The following is a 17,641-nucleotide window of genomic DNA, read 5'->3' as shown; positions in this document are numbered from 1 at the left end:
AAGATGAAAAGTCAAGGGATCACCAAACACATTAAGATTCATCCTCTGGGCACCATGAATGTCTGAACAAAGTTTCACGGCAATTGGCCTTTTGATGAGCCCCGCCCCTTTGTGAGGGTCCATCAAGCTGTCAGAGTAAGTGTGGAGCCCACACTGTACCTAACTGCACTACCTGAAGAAATATTATCATATTTTTGGACAAATGAAACAGTGATTCCAGAGAGAAGCAGACAGAGGGGTCTACAGTCTGTGTTTGAAGGATATATCCAGGATGTTAAACTGACTAGTTAGAAGCTAAAGCCGAACTATAGGCTACAGATCACAGTGTAAAAGTGAACCACCAACTTCACTGATATTGAACCAACTATGTGGCATCGCAGTGTGTTCGGATTAACGATATTTGGCCTCGCCACCATGCTGCTGCCAGCATTTGGACCTCCGCCACCAGACAGGCAGGGATCTCTGGGGGAAGTCAAACAACGTTCATCTGCACACACTGTGATGCTACACAGCTGGTTGAATATCAGCAAAGTTCCCCTGCTTCCCTTCACTGGTTCCTGTACAGCAGGGTCGTTTTTTTGCCACTGTTATAATCATTAAAAAGCAAAAGCAGCATGTGTATACATTCAGTAGGCTATATCCTCAGTAGCTAGCTAGCTAACCCTACACTTTGCAGGGTTTGATTTTGGTTTTGGAACAGGGAAGAAACGTGTATCTTTTTCCAACCTCTCCAGGTAACGAGTATCATTAAAACATGACGTGCCCCAGGCTCAACATTTAGCTCCAAATCCACAAAACCAGCCTGAAAATTAAGGAAATCTGAAACAATTGCATTAGAGTCAATGGAACACAGCTGTGTTGGTACTACGTTATGATTGGCCAGTCTGCGCCTGGGGGCGAGACTTAGCAAAGGGTCAATTGACATCACAGAATGAAATGTTGGCATTGTATAATACTCCAAACCACAGATATGTAACATCTGTGGGTGTCATATGTGTCATATTAACATTTCTAAAGTGACATAATTGAGTTTCCCATCAGGAGGAAAGAGGGATGGTGGATGGCGTGACGCCAAGGTGAGGCCGGGTATTTTGAACACGTCAGGGCATTTCCAGCTGTGTTTGTGGCAACCAGACCAGGTATTTTAAGCCAAAACTTGGTCTTTTTCTAACCTTACCCAAGTGATTTTTTGTGTCTAAACCTAACCACACATCAACAGCATTGTCACAGCATATAATTGAAAACTGAAAGGTCAAGTTGAAACATATGCGCTACATATGAAACACACACATTTAACATATTCATAGTTTGCAGAAACGTACAGTGCCAACATTTATTCTAGCAACTGGGTTGGATTCAGCCCAACTGAATAGTTGAAACACGGTTCTCTGCATGTCTTCCCGCAGTATGCATCAGGTGCTTCTCAGTTCAAGGACAGCAAACTTCTTTTTTTTCCTTAGACATTGTTGAGATATTTCAGTTCAGGCCATAATGGTGGGCCAGCTGACTAACATTTCCATTCCCACAGACATGCTGCTCATGTGGCTAAAAACCATAATAACTTACATCTAAAGGAAAAGGGACATTCTTCCAAGGACAGCAATGTTCACATCTTGGCCACAGAGGACGGACGGTTTGAAAAAGGCGTGAAAGAAGCCATCTACGTCAAACTGCATGACCATCGTTAAACAGAGGAGGTGGCCTATGACACACCACTTACTCCCCACTTACAATACAGTCTTGGGATCCCTACCCAGAAGACTTAACACCCATTCTCAACTGGACCCATCTAACCCTAACGACACACATGATGGCCGCGTGGGTCAACAACTCACATGTGACCCCAAAGACTCTGTAAGGGTTCACACCCACACACAGTTTAAAGCCTGAGACTCCGCACAAGTCCGTTAGAACTGAAGAAGCCTCTTGGGTGAAGGTGAAATGCCTTTAAGAAACTCAAGCAAGTCCAGCACCTATGATGACAATCACCTGGATGACTGAGAATCTTCACCAACAAGTTTATGAAACCTTATTTCTTGATTTTTTTTTCCTTTGGACCTTTTCTCCCACTTAAATCAAATTTATGGAACTGTAAAATGAAAAAAAAAAAACACTCACCTGTTCAGAGAAGCAGTCCTCCAGCTGTGTGAGTGTTTGTCCAGGGGTCTGAGGTTGGGCTGGGGCTGGAGCAGGAGTGGGAGCAGTTGCTGAGGCAGAAGCAGGAGAAGGGGGCAGAGAAGTGGAGCGACACGGGGGAGGAGGTGGAGTTTTGGAGCGTAAAGGTATCTGTCCTCCTCCAGGATGCAGGCTGTAACTGTGTCTCTGGGCCGTGTTACGGTTTCGGCCTGAAGGGCTGGGGTGTCGCAGAGAGATCCGGCGTGGCAACTTGCTCTCCGACAGAGAGTTACGGATCTTCTGGAAGTTTTTGCTGAGCTGGTACTGACGGAAGGCTGTCTGGATACGTCGGGCTGCCCGTCTCGCTATGAGATGGCCTCCATATTTCTGCTCCAACTCCTCTATCTGGGGATGGGGAGAGAGTGAGGGGGAGTGAGTTTAAATATCAAACATGTTTACAAGACTCACTGAAGACACTGCAAGAGTCATATTGCAAAGCACACAGCAGCCACGGAAATATATTTATTCATCCACCAGCAGGCAAATATCATGATGCCATTTTGTGGCCATGTCCAAAAAAGATCAAAAGGCACTGCCTGATTCATGAGATGCACACTCAAACACCTTTCTTCTCAGAAGTATCCTTCTTACTTATCTGTCCACTCCTTTAAAACTGGCAAGGGTTTATGGCATTAGAGCCAAAGTAAACATCATCTATCATCATTCAACTGCTAATACTGGCTGAAGGGCCATGGGAAGGAGGATGGATGGGCTGTGACAAAGGTGATTTTGAGAAAATGAATAGAAAAGTAAACACCCGCACAAGCCTATTTCTGTTCCATTTGTTGGCAGAGCAGCTCAGCCCAAAATCTCAGCTTCCTCCAGAATTTTGCCCTCCTATATTTTCAGCAAAAGGGAGACGAAGGAGGGGGAGTGGGAGGCGAGGGAAGAAGAGACAGAGAGGGAGAAAAGGAGGACAGCCACACATGTGCCTCTGTGTGTGTGTGTGTGTGTGTGTGTGTGTGTGTGTGCGTGAGTCTCACACAAGCACACTCACAAAAAGAGCATATACACACACACACATACGGAGACACTCACACACGCGCACTCTCGCACTGCAGCAGCAACAGCAGTAGCAACAGCAGACCCTTCAGCAATTTGGTATGAGAAATAAAGACATCTCCAGCCGCCAGGAGCAGTTATTAGCTGTTACCATGACAACCTAGCATCTTTTGCGTTTCTGTCGCTGTGGCACTGGAATCGCTGGTGTTCTTTTTCATGTCAACACAGACAGAAATAGATCTGAATGGGAATCTTTTTTGTCACGCAAGACACAATGTCAAATGATCATCCCTCACACACCTCCTCACACTAAAACAGGTAGACGAGCCAGTGTTCACTCCATCCCACCAGGTGCTTATGGGCCCACACACACTTGAAACACAAAAAAACCCGAAAGACATACCTGTTTGTTCTTATTCTCCAGGGTGATCTCGTACTCGCTGGGTCCCTCTCTCTTGGTCCCCTCCACTTCCTGTCCACCACCAGAGGACGTTCCATCCTCCAGGCTCAGCATCTGTCCACTGTCACGGAAATAAGAACGGGGAGGCTATCAGTCCTCACTACTGACCTTCAAAACTCAACCGTTATCGCAGTGGCAGGTCATCAGCTAAGCGGAGTGTGAAGAGGTTCATGAGAGAAGCAGCAGGTGGAGAGTGATGTGTGGCTGTGGTGGCTCGGGGCGAAGTGGACTGAGTTTACGTGTCTGGTCCTATCTGGTCAGATCTGTGGTTCCAGTGCAGGTTGAAGGAGTGAAAGTCTGGATATGTGAGCGGGGGAGAAAAGTGCTGTGTCCAAAATCATCCCCTCCTTCACTTATTTAATATTTCCTATTAGCATTACACCGTTTACTCTATAGTAGGGCTCCAAGCATCAATATACTTACAAATTAATCTGTGAAAAATGCCAGAAAATGCTTTTTAAAAATGCTCATCGCAATTTAATTTGAAATTTTCAGTGCCTGAAGAAAACCTCCACATTTTAAAAAGCAGATAATACTGAATATTTAGCATTTTCCCATTAATAAATCTCAATTATTAATCAGTTATTAAAACTGTTGATTCATTTTCTATCAATCAAGGGATCCAGTTCTTCCCCACCATTCTTTGCTTGTGTCCCTTTAATACCAAATAATATCACCTTGTGAATCCTCATCACAGGTTGCGTGTCTTTAAGTTGTAAGCAGCTCAGTCAAAGAGTGATTTTTTTCTTCTCAGATTGTTTCATTTGAATAATGAATGAATTTAATGTTTTAGAGGCCTGAGGAGGAAACGCTGTATGGTATTTCACACAAAAAAAAGAAGCAAAGATCGGAGAAAAGTCTGCAAAATAAACATGGTTGTGTGGACAGATTTTTGTTCTTTTATTATTTTCTCCCTGGGAGATAAGCTCGCAAATCTTTGAGGGAGTCCAAACGTCCACGTTGGGAGTTTTAAATTTTTGAGGGCAACTTATAGTGCATTAATGTGACACTCTCCAAATAAACTTAATTTATAGAGCCATGCTTTGAAGAAATCTTTTTTAGCCATTGCAAACTTCACATTGCCAAAGCACAAAAAGCAAAACATATACACACACAAACATTTTCATCATTTATGTGGTTGTGATCTGCACCCAGACTGGACCTATCAGATCACTGCCAGATCAGTGGTTCCCAACTGGTCGAGCCCTGGGGTCCGGATTTCTTCAGAGTCATTAGTTCAAAGTCCACACAGTTTAATACATTCACCATGATTTTTCTGTTCAGCCATGTTGTTGAGCTAGTTTGCTGTCTCTGTTGAGCAGCTGTCCATCATCCACTTACTCTACAGCAGGAAACACCACTTCAAAATAAAAGCTCTGTGCCAGAAATTCACTGTATTTCAAAATAAAGTGTGTGTTTTTTTCCACAAACTTGACACATTCACAAGTCTATTGTGATCCATTGAAGGGATAGTGCACCCAAAAATGAAAATTCAGCCATTATCTACTCACCCTCATGCCAACGGAGGCTCAGGTGAAGTTTTAAAGTCCTCACAACACTTGTGGAGATCCAAGGGGAGAGGGGATAGCAACACAACTCCACCTAATGGAGGCTTGTCATCTGCACTCTGTTTTTAGCCTCATTGTTGCCTGTAGCTCTAACTGCTTCTCTGTGCACTGGGTTCACGTGTGTGTGCTTATGCGAGACCAGTGAAAGCACGTGAACACACATGAATGGTGCCCATGTCTCACAGTCTCGCGCCGGGGCTTCGGGACACTTGGATCACTACGGACGAGCAGTATGCAGATATTTTGTAAGCCACCATTAGGTGGAGCTGTGTTGCTACTCCTCTCCCCTTGGATCTCCAAAAGTGTTGTGAGGACTCTAAAACTTCACCTGAGCCTCCATCGGCATGAGGGTGAGTAGATAATGGCTGAATTTTCATTTTTGGGTGCACTACCCTTTAAGACTGGACCTGCAACTGGGGCTGTGACCAACCAGTTGGGAACCGCTGTGCTAGATAACACTGTTTCAACTCTTAAACTTTGTATTTGGACAATCAATAAAAAGAATAGTGGAAAGTATATATTGTACTAGGTAGGTAACGGGGAATGATTTTGGACACAGTCCTGGAGTTGAAAGATTGGTTATTTGGCACACTCACAATGTTTCGCCACTGAAATCAGTGCTGATTTTGTGCATGAGACTCCAAAAGCTGCCATGTTTCCTGGCAATGACATCATTTGGATGAACATTTCAGCTGAAGTTTGTGATGAAAAGTATAACTTTCTGAGTCTCCATAGATTACTCTTTCATATTTTTTTCTATGTTCTGCTGCTATAGGGTTATAATGTAAGAGCAGAATGAGTTAGTGATGTCGTATACGCAAAAACACTGGAGGCAAGACAATAATAGATGGACTATCATATCCTCAAAGTCAAACATGACTGGCAGGAAAAAGTAGGGGAATAAATGAAACAAATCTGACTCCACAGATATTTAATAAACAATCTTTCCTATAACACAGCAGCAGCTGGAAGCAAGAACAAAAGTATATTTGAATCTGACTCAGAACTCAACAAAGTCGACTGTGGAGGCTATCCCACCACTCCTAGCAGAGCGTCCCATCCTCTTATAATCCCAGGTGTTATCCACAGATTGAACAATGTTTTTTTTTTTTTACAGGACAGCATTATTGAAATTCTGAGAAAGTCATGTAAGTCTTACCTAAGCAAATTGCTGCCATGATACAGCAGAAATTGTCCTTTTTACCCAAGTTACGTTGCAGACAATTTAAGCTTTGCTTATTTTAGTCATTTTTAGAAAAAAAAAAAGGAAAAATAAAGTGGCCAACATCTTTGGCCTCACACCGCCTCTAAAAGATACAAAACACCGCCATTCAGCACCTTTTATATAGCCACGCTGCACTGATGTAAGCATAGAGGTATGATCACACCCTAAGAGGTTTTATAATGGTGTGCAATTATGAGTGTGTGTGTGTGTGTGTGTGCATGCTGTTGTGTGCTTGTGCAATCTTTTTTCCACCCAGATAATGCTTACTCTAATAATTTTTTACACGAAAGGGACTAGTGCTAAACAGGACTGGGGAGACTAAAGAGCCTGCTCATGGTTAAATAATGAGTGCATCACTAAAGTTCCTCTTTGTTTCCTTTGATTGCTGTGAAAGCAAATATTCTGCATTCCCCAGCCAAAAGTCAGAGATAGGGGCCAGAGAAGCTTGGTCATATCTTAAAAAAGGAGATAGAGAGAAAATAGAGAGGAGGAGAGTGGAACCAGAGGCTGAGATAGAAACAGAGGGAGGAAACAGGAAGATACAGAGAGACTGTGTTGGTGTGTGCATGCTGGAGGCTGTCTCTGTCAAAAACTCTATTAAAACACTGCCATGCCCCTGCGCTGCATCAGAATACATTAGAGTACATTAGAATACATTAGAGGATTTAAAAGCAAGAGTCAAGCTATTAATGCATCTGGACAGCAAAAGCCTCTATAATGATATGGCCGCTATACCCTCCCTCTCTCATCCTCTTTCCCTCCCCCCCATTACACACACACCCACATGCTCACATACGTAGCAGCAACAAACACACCAAGCACACGCTCCCGCTCGGCCTGCCTGTGTGACGTCATGGTGGAAGAGAAATGAACATCTGTCAAATCACATCTCTCAAGGTCCCTCTGAGACTTATAGTACTGTACAGCCAGGCAAAACAAACACACACACACATAGACATGGCAGAGAAAGGCACGGCAGGTTAGGCTAGAGGCGGATCTCATGGCATCTCTTGGGAGGTTTGCGTGCTCCAATGGATTCAGCGGATGACAGTAAGTGTGCAGAGAGGTGTTGAGGGTTTTTGCAGCCACCAGGCACACACGACTTCATGTGACGATGATAATGAGCTACGGCGTGACACGGCTCCGATGCATCTCATCATCTCAGGTGGGTGTCCACTGCCGCTGTGCCATTAGCCCATCCAATCAGGCCCGTGTGTGTGTGGATGATGATAGTTAAGTCATCAGATCAGAGAAATGAGAGGGATTCCAGACAGACAGATGGTGATATTAATAAAACCAGAATGAGCGGGAGAGACTTGATAAGGAGGGATGAGATAGAAATAAACAGAGAAATAATGAGTGGTGATGCATACAGAAACAAACAACACAACGAGGGGGGAAGATATAACATCAGATGAAGACACACAGAAAGTAGACATGACAGGGAAAGACTTGATATAGAAACAAAGTACACAAGGATTAAACAATGGGAGAACTTCCAGAGGAGGGAGGGCAAACAGTAATCATTGAGAAACATGACAAAATCAGCTTTTACAACAGAGCTGTACTCATTCAAACATCCCCAAGTGAAATACGTTCACACCCCCCACACAAAAAGAGTCTCAACAAACTCAAACAACAAACAGACAAGCTGCCCACACAAGAAACAAACAGCAAAAGTGGATATACGGTAGATCCTCAAAAGTTCTCCTCTCCAGTTACTATGGTAGTGGTGGCAGTTGCGTCATTACTGGGTTGCCATGGGCACTTTGATAGCTGCAATATCACTTCACTCACCCCCCTTCTCACCCTATATGTGAATCACCCTTGAGGCTGTAAGATCTATAGGTTTGTTACAGAGCATTTAACTCTCTCGCTGCAACTCCAGGCTCCATAAAAAACCCCAGTTCACACTCACATACAGTAATGTGCATGCACTAACGAGCATGACGAAAAGCCAGCGTGTGGACGTGACTCAGTTAGATGACACATGTATGGATAGTGTGTATCTATACAGAGAGACAGGAAGTTTTCAGCAGTTGAAAGAGCTCACTGTCTGCAGAAACAAACCCATGAATAAAAGTGCCTGTGATTGGTGCGTGTGTGACTCGGCCTTACCCAGATGAGCCTGTGGTGTCAGCCTCTGGATGTTCAGGGGCGGGGCAGCAAAACTGATGCAGCACGGTCTCGCTCCTGAAGGGCAGAGGACAGAGAAAGAGAGGTAAGCAAAAGTGGGGAAGGAAAGAGGAGAAGCAGACTGACTTGGAAGGACAGCGTATCATTCAGATATTGTTGGCTGTCCCTGCATGTTTGCCTTGTTTCCATATTCCTCCTTATGTTCATTCTTAGCCCAACATCCCAAAAGACCCTGAAAGACTCTCATTAGACTCTTCTGGATTATTTCCATGGCTTCTGTTTACTACTTGGCACTCATCCCGGGGTAAATACCCTATGTAGGTCAATTCAAGGCTGAGAACGCTTAGATTGAGTGCGAGTATTTACAGTATATGTTTGTGTGTCCGGATATGCTTGTTTAGGCCTCCTCCACTGCGATTCACCAGATCTGTGGTGATTTAGCAGAATTCCCAAACCTCATCTGGACAGATGGTTACTCCAGCTCTGTTTCCTGCTCTGTTTCTTCTTAAGTTCGCCTCTCTCATTTCTCTCTCATACATTTTACATTTACATCCATATTTTAGGCATTTCACTGGTGCTCTTATCTGGAGCAATTTAGATTGAAAAGAAGAACTAAGAAAAAAACAAAACAAGACACATCCTGTTAAAGTTGGTACTCAGATCGACCCTTTGACCTTCTAGATCCTGACACCTTCCACCACCAGATACATAAAAAACAAGCATGATGACAACTTGAAAGAATATCTCTGAGGTGCTGGTGTGAATGTAGGTCACGTTAGGTCCTTTCACAATGAGCTGAAAGCAATCGTTTGACAGTGAATTTTTGTGGCCACGCTACAGTAAGTCTTCTGACCTGGGCTCAGCATATTGCTCGTGACAAAGACCCACAGTGACAGCCAGTCAGAGTCAGTGCGAGGCTCGGAGTGACAGTCTGTGCTATAAAAAGCTACCTTTTCACGGCAACTTCCACTGACTTAGAGAGACGCTGATGTTTTTTTTTCTTTTTCAATATCTCTGATAAACAGTCCTCACAGTTGGTTTATATGAATAATACTCCTCCATCTGTTGTAACACCTACCACCACCACTGACACGTCTCATACAGACACATGCATTCATACTGTACATGCATGAATCAGTTCTTGATTTAGCAGCACGTCTGCTGTTCATTCATTCATTCATTCATTTTCCATAACTGCTTATCCTGTTGGGGGTCGCAGGGGGGCTGGAGCCTATCCCAGCTGACATTGAGTGAGAGGCGGGGTACACCCTGGACAGATCACCAGACTATCACAGGGCTGACACATAGAGACAGACAACCATTCACGTTCACATTCACACCTACAGACAATTTAGAGTCACCAATTAACTTGCGTGTCTTTGGACTGTGGGAGGAAGCCGGAGCACCCAGAGAAAACCCACACTGACACAGGGAGAACATGAAAACTCCACACAGAAGGGCCCCCCCTTCCTGGGTTCGAACCAGGAACCCTCTTGCTGTGAGGCGACAATGCTAACCACCACCTAATTCTGGTATTATTTGATTTAATTTTCCCTCTTCTCTACTCTATAAACACAAGAAAGAAAAACCTACAAAGAAAGATCCAAAAGTAGACTTTTTAAGTCTTTTCTTTTAGTATCTGTCAGAGTAATAGCCCACATCACAGAGCGAACACTGCTTCAATTGTTCAGTCTTTATCCACCTAAAAAAGGCCCACCCAAAACAAAAATCAATATCACCTTTAGTGTATGTTATATTTAGACTGTTTGCACCACTTTACCTTGCCGTCAGACAGCCCTTTCTGACAGGGAGAGCTTTCAAATTCACCAGACTCCATTGACAAAAACATTCATTTTTAATCACGGGAGTTGCTGGTCTACTGCTGCCTTGATCAGTTAGTGTATAAAGTAAAGAGGTGAAAAGCTTTCCAAATATGGCGTACGCTTAAACTGATATTGATATTTTCAGGTGGGTCTTTTTGGTGGCTAGAATCTGTTTTGTTGTAGCCAGTACAGTACATAAAATAAGCAAAACAGACACATCAGACAGCTCTCTAGAAGTAAAGCCAAAACATTATTATCACCCCCTTGGTGGCTGTCTGCAGTACGGGTCATAAAGCCGCCACCCTCCAGGTTAGTGGATGGGACATGGGCCAAATTGAAACCTAAAAGAATATGCCAAATACATTTTTTCCAAAAATGTGTTTGTTCATCTGATAACTTTGGTTTTAAATACTTACTTGATGAGGGCTTGACATCATGATTTACAGCTATGTGTGCCAATCGGTGTGCTCACGATCAGGTGCTTGGGCAGGAGCTTGATACCACACGATACCACACATACTCTGGCTCCATACAACGTCACCAGTGCAAGATGGCAGTGGCCTATCTGGCATATTTTGGCTTCATTTTTGTACAGGGGGAAGTGGAGATGTGTCATCCATCTTTGTGCAGTCTGTGGGTTTGACCATTGTGTTTAAAAATATAAATGTTACAGTTACAGTACAAATGAACAAACAAGTTTTTCTTTACATATCTCTGCAATTCAAAACAATGGCCAGGTGTTAGTGCAATGTCACGTTGATATATAACCATGGTTGTAGAGCGTGAAATAAAGACCTTCAGTTTTCAATCTGTGATTTTGAGTGATTGTCTCTTTAACACAGTCCCTCATCATTAAAGTTAATGAGTGTAAAACCACCAGAAAACAAGTGTTGGAATTTTTGTGAGCTACTTTGGAGCCCCAAGTGGGGTCTCCACTGCAGTACCTGCCTTTTATAAGGACTTTATTTATTATTTTATTAGGATTAATTATTCTTGAGAAAATTGCAGTACTTCTCTCAGTCGACAAGCCTCCTTTTAACAGCTCCCAGGGGTTTCAGAAGTCTCTAAAAAATGTTATGTTTTTCAGCACACTTATATTCTTTGTTGTGCTTTCCTCCACCGTGCCTCAAACACCAGGACCAGAGAACCAGAACAAATAAAATTAACCACCTGTAATCAATTAAGCTAATCAACATCAATCAGCCAGACTCTCATGCGCCCTCCTGGTCCTTTTCAAACATGCTTGTCATTTACTTTTTAGTCTCTTGATGTGTACATAAAGGATTTCCTTGTAAGAGATGAATTAATTTCTTTATTTAAACAAAGATAAGATAAGATAAGATAATCCTTTATCAGTCCCACGGTGGGGAAATTTGCATCGTTACAGCAGAGGAGATAGTGCAAACAAAAAGCATCGGTAAGAAGACACAAAGCAAAGTAATAAATGAGCATCAGTGACTAACACAAAGCAATATAATAGAAAATAGTGGGAAAAAGCAAAACATAATAGACAGGCTGAATGGCTGAGCTCACATAATAATAAACTGTCTGGCTTTAGAAAAAAATCCATTGAATTGTTAACCTTTTAGAGTTTATGCATCTGTTCAATCTCATCTTTTCTTTATATTTATATAACTCCCATACATTTGTGCAGTACAAATGTGCAGGAGTTCCTCCACTATGTGTTCCAGGTTTTGGGGTCACAAGGTCAAACTCGACTTACAGAGGCGAGAGAGCCAACAATAAACTTAAGGCCAAAATATAAAAGCACTGAACTCGCAAAGCCGTTTTCTGCTCACCGTCAGTTTAAGAGATGAATTATTTTTCCAGGCTGGCATAAAACAGTTCAGCCCCGAGGAAGAGGCCAAGCTGCTTGGGTCCCTGAGCCACACACACACTCATACTCATACACACAAACACACACTCAACGGGTCCGTCCATCTGTCTGTACAAGACACACAGAACGGCCATCCGCCTCCAACAACGCTTACAAAGAGAACAGGTGAATATTTCAACAGTACATGCCTCCTGCTGTCGGCCCATGTTTTCTCTCTCTGTCTCTCCGTGCTCCGTCCTCCCTCACACCATCCCTCTCCTCTGTCCTGTTTTGCAAGAGTACTTTAAACGCAATGCTTTTCATCAGCCAGTTATCTAGTAGAGAGTGTAAGGAAAGGGGGGGGTGGGGGGGTTGACATGAAACAAGATCAGCTCCATTTGGACTCGAAACATTGCCAGCACATTGTGTGCACCTTCCACTGCACCACAGGATGCCACAGCCTGTCCCTCTGTTGTCCAACCTATCTATTTTGTCCGCCAGCGAGATAGATAAACTGAGGAGACAGCTACCTCAAATGCTCCCTTTTCATCATCTCTGTTTTGGTCTCTCCCTGTACCTGTCTCACCCTCTCTGTGTACTGAAACCCCCCATCTCTCCTATTCTCCCGTCGCCACTTTCTCTGTTTTTTCCTCCCACATCTCTCTCAGCCGTCTTCCCTTTCACTAGTCCACTCCATGTCGGCCTCGAGCTCCTTCCTTTAGACACCTCCGAGGGCTCCATCAAAGACAACGACTGAGCGTGCATCTCCCTCTATTTCTATCTCTCTGCCTTTCTCCCTCCTGAGAATGGCTGATTACCGTTCGCTCCATGGGCTAAGTGGGGCAGATAGGAGGCTCAGCTGTAGAGAGACAGAGAAAGAGCGGAGGAGAGGATCCTGTCTCCCCCCCATAGGACTCATCCACGTGCACTGACATCACTGACAACAATGCAAAGCACACAAACACAGTCACAGCCAACCCTACGCAGCCCAGAAGTTATTCAACTGCAGGGCAAAGATACGCGGGCTCTATAAAGACTTAGATAAACACTCAGATAAAAGCGTACAGTGACATGTAGGAAGTGTGAAAGCAAGTGTGCTTACACATGCACCTACACAGACATATGCCCAACAACACGCATACAGTTTGTAACAGTGAAACACACTGACATCCAAGTCACAGACAACAGCAAATGCGAAGGGCAGATCTGATCTCCAGTCAGCCGCAGACAGGATGCAGCCGGCAATGACAGGATGCTGAATCCTCTGAAAATGCAAGTAAAAGCCTGAACTCCCCCTCACTTGTCGGGCCTGCCAGAAGCAGAACTACAAATTAGGTGTTAAGCTACTGCTCTTATCCAGAGCGACTTAAAATCAATGAGCAGGTGAGGATGGAAGGTTGCATTCAAGGACACATAATCAGGAACTGCAGGAACAGGAAGCCCACTCTGCAGCCTGTACAGCTTTGATCAGGCCCAAAAAAATCAAGCCCGACCCTACATGAGTGCGCATTTCTGTCTAAGACCGACTCGAGCTTGAGCCACAGCAGACGCTTTGGGCCTGGGCCTGATTAAAAACCTGAATTTCGACAGTTTTAAATATTAGTACAAGCTGAGGGCTGACATGTTTCCTCGCACCACTACTCCTTCAGCCTGATCAACTGGTGGATGGCTCTGCTGTTTTCTGCCTGCAGCTTTTATAATAACAATTAATTCATTGTAATTTCTTCCTCACCAGTTAAACTAATTTAAATTAAGAACCAGTGGTGTTACACTGATGCCTGTCAAAGAATAACAAATAGCTGCCGCAGGGTAAGCTCTCTAGAGGGTACAGCTCAGGTTCCAGGCAAGGCTGTAGAAGAGAGCAACAGGCTCTATATTCGCACACTCATGCAAACACACACACACACACACACACACACACACACACACACACACACACACACACACACACACACACAGCTCAAGAGCAGCCAGTGTTAAGGTGTGGCTGAATCAGTCACTGCAGGATCAATATATCAACAACTCCTTTTTTTTTAGGTTAGATGTATTCTGCACTCATCTGCTCCTCTCAACTCCTTCTCTGCTCTGAGTCGCTCCCATCAGTGGGGGTGGAGTCCCAGAGAGACCAATCAGGACTCCTGCTGGGATACAACTTATGAACAGAACACACACGCGCGTGCACACACACAGAAAGAGGGAAAAAAAAGAGAGGAAGATGGGTTTCTCTCATTAGGTGATGAGCTGATGTACCATGAGGCTGTGGTGCCAAGCAGGGGGTGATGGTGTGTGTCTAAGTGTGTGTATGTGCGTGCGTGTGCGTGTGTGTGTGTGTGTGTGTGTGAGAGAGAGAGAGAGAGCACACGTGTGTCTCATCTAACACAGCAACATCAGAGGGCCAGAGGTCCCGTGAGAGTTCACAGATCCCGTGCAGTAATTAACAGAGAAACCAGCAGCACCGCGGACAGCGACGCGCGGTGTCTCATCAACGCACGTGAAGCTTGCTCCTGTCTCGAGCTGACATTGACCGTTGTGCAGACCGTTTGCAACACACACACACACACACACACACACACACACACACACACACACACACACGTATAGGCCTACAGCTGTTTGTTATGTAATGATCCAGTGATCGTGATCCAGTTTCTCATTTAAATAATCCACCTCTTCCTCTTCTGGCACAGTCCTTAGCGGACACACACAGCTGAAAATTGGAAATTTGCAAGCGCCTTCTTCATTAATTAAACGCCTCTCAATCTGTAGGACACGCACACGCGCGCGTGCATGCTCCAAATTACACTGCCTTAGACGGATGCAACACAAATACTATGAAGGATTCAAGACAGGTTACTATATCCAAGGTAGGACATTGGTTTAGGTTGATACTGCAAAAAATCCAGTACCCTAAAATGTCATAAAAATGTATAAAAAAACATAAAAATATTTTGTGATATCTGTTTTCTTTATTTGACTATTTTTAGGACAGACACACACATGTGCAAACAAACACATAACCTCTACTCACTCGGATTTCTTAGCCAGGGCCAGGGATCGACACAGGGTTGTGGGGGTCATCGGAACCAAAGAGCGGCAGCTTTGGTAACTTCCGCCGTTTTCTGGGTCACTCTCAACCGGAGAAACCGTTGACGGGTCAGCCGGGACCAGCTGCATGTCTCCCGGGTCCATAGGTTGGGGAGGCGACGGCTGGACCGCCGGAGCCGCCTCGACCTGTGCTGGTGCAGCAGCAGCATGGTCTGGCCCCACACTAGTCTTGAGCTGGGGCTCCTGAGGGTGGTGGTGTTGATGAAGGCTGGGGTCGGGGTGATGGTGGTGGTGGTGATGGTAAAGATGCTGCTGTTGTACCCTGACGTCCCGCAGGTGCCTGTTCTCGCCGATGAGCTCGTCCACCCGCCGGTCCAGCTCCTCTATCCGGGCGCGCTGGGTCTGGATGAGACTCTGCTGGTTCTGGACGATGGTTGTGAGCTCCCGCAGGTACAGAATCGCCTGCACCGGGTTTTCCAGCAGGCTGGAGCTCATCATCATACCCAAGACGAGAGGAGGGAAGAGAAGGAGAGGAAATAAGAAGGTGGACTGACGGATGGACGGACAGAGGAGATGCAAAATTTCCGTGAGTGCGGATGAGAAGGTGAGATGTCCTTCCGCTCTCCTCTCCTTGATTCTGCTCGGCTGTGGATGAGGCTGCACCGACCGAGCCAGCCTCCGCTTCTCCGGTCGTTTCCCTCCCTCCCTCTCTCTCTTCCTCTCTCTCTCTCTTTCTCTCCCACTGCGCTGAGTGGTGCTGATGAGAGGAGCCAGATCCAGATGTGACAGCAGGGAGGAGGGGAGCACAGGCGCTGGAGGAGAGATGCGTCATTACGCACAGGCACGAGAGAACTACAGAGCAAGCACGCACCCTATAGGCTGTACAAAGAGGTTCTCCTGTCTGGTGGACTGCATTTAAAACCTGAAGATGCATTTGAAAAACTCTGAAAACAGGAACTTTAGACCTTTAAACACTTCAAGAACTGCTACCTCATTCCCATGACATGTTAAGGTAAATGGGACAGCTGAAAGTAATAAGGAACAGTCATGTTTGTTTGTTTTTTAATGGTTAAATCCATTTAGCAGTTCAGCCATTAATCAAAGAGATCATTCATGTAACATGTGGCTATTTATTAAACAAGATTGTCTAACTTTTCTGCCATGCTTTCCCTGTTTTTGTTATTTATTTATTTATTTATTTTTGCTGGACTATTGTGGCTGACATGGACTCTCTACATCATCTTTAATATTTCTTAAATGACAAAAATACTAAAAATGTCTGCAATATTACTGGGTGCCACACATTAGCATAACTCATGATTTTATGGCACCTAGTAGCCTATAAACATGCTGTTCCATTTTAGCTTAGTGTAAAACTTTAATTAAAAGCCCAGTCCCAATTAAACACCCAGTCCCTTTTAGGGCCTGTCTTAATTAGACGCCTGGTCAAATTATGTGTCCATTCCTGATTACTGTGTAAGTTATTCATATTCATTTGGTCTGTAAGGGTCCTACATTCGAAGGGCTCAAAAAGATTTTTCATAAAAATGAAACCAAGTTGTGAGTATTGTTTTAACAGGAGAAAGTGGTGTTGTGTCGGTACACCGGGTGCCATAATCCCCAAGTGCTGTAACTCTCTCTGATGTGCTGTCTTTTGGAGTGAGATCAAATAGATGATTCATAATTGATATATTACTTTAAACCTAATTTTGATACAAGTAATATTCATACTGGTTTAAATAAACAACTTGATTGTGTTTCCTGATCTTTGCTGAGCAACAGTTTTGTGTGACAGCAACTAAAGGCCTTTCCCATATAGACGCCTGTCCCAGATAAAGGCCCATTGATTTCAGAAAATAAGAGCCCAGGCTATTAATTGAAGTTTTACGGTAATTCTTTTGTCCCATTTGACCTAAATGCATCAAGCAAAGAAACAAAACAATTTCCCATAAAAAAACAAGTGTATTGTGAGCATAATTATATTTTACAAGTCAGATATTAAATAAAATGCAACATCCTACTGTCATGTTTTTGTTGTTCAATCCTTATGGTTTAAGCTGTAGCACTCTAATTACCTAAAGGAGAAAATCAACATGCTACATAGCTGGTAAGTTCTTGGACCAGCGGATTTTTGAAGCTTTGCTCTGCCCATACTAGTTATCAATCAAAATGATTGTTTCGTGTAAAGCACATTTGTTGTAGCAATGCAATAACATGATTGGTGACCGACTGCTGTAAAGCCTCATTTGTCCCATTTTACCTGATGCCTCAAATCGCCTGACTTAACCTACCTCAGATCACTGAAGTCGCACAGGTGAGTTCAAGTCAGAAAGCAGACATTTCTGAGAGAACATGAAGGCAACGCTGTAACTCCGGCGGGGTCACGTGCCA

At 44.2% G+C, this 17,641-nt stretch overlaps 1 protein-coding gene across 2 annotated transcripts in view; it reads right to left on the bottom strand.

Annotated features, from left to right (window-relative positions):
- Positions 1-16,111, bottom strand: part of iqsec3b (IQ motif and Sec7 domain ArfGEF 3b) — a 39,421-nt gene extending 23,310 nt beyond the window's left edge. For both annotated transcript variants that reach the window (XM_049575270.1, XM_049575271.1), the window contains exons 1-4: positions 15,234-16,111; positions 8,549-8,623; positions 3,581-3,698; positions 2,119-2,520 (exon numbers count right to left, since the gene is read on the bottom strand). In XM_049575270.1, the coding sequence (XP_049431227.1) occupies positions 2,119-2,520; positions 3,581-3,698; positions 8,549-8,623; positions 15,234-15,751 (1,113 nt within the window). In that variant the 5' untranslated portion in view covers positions 15,752-16,111. The remainder of the gene's footprint in view (positions 1-2,118; positions 2,521-3,580; positions 3,699-8,548; positions 8,624-15,233) is intronic.
- Between the last annotated feature and the right edge of the window lie 1,530 nt (positions 16,112-17,641).

This window comes from Epinephelus fuscoguttatus, linkage group LG4, assembly GCF_011397635.1.
Source record: "Epinephelus fuscoguttatus linkage group LG4, E.fuscoguttatus.final_Chr_v1".
NCBI lineage: Eukaryota > Metazoa > Chordata > Actinopteri > Perciformes > Serranidae > Epinephelus > Epinephelus fuscoguttatus.
This window is presented reverse-complemented; position numbering and strand designations above follow the sequence as displayed.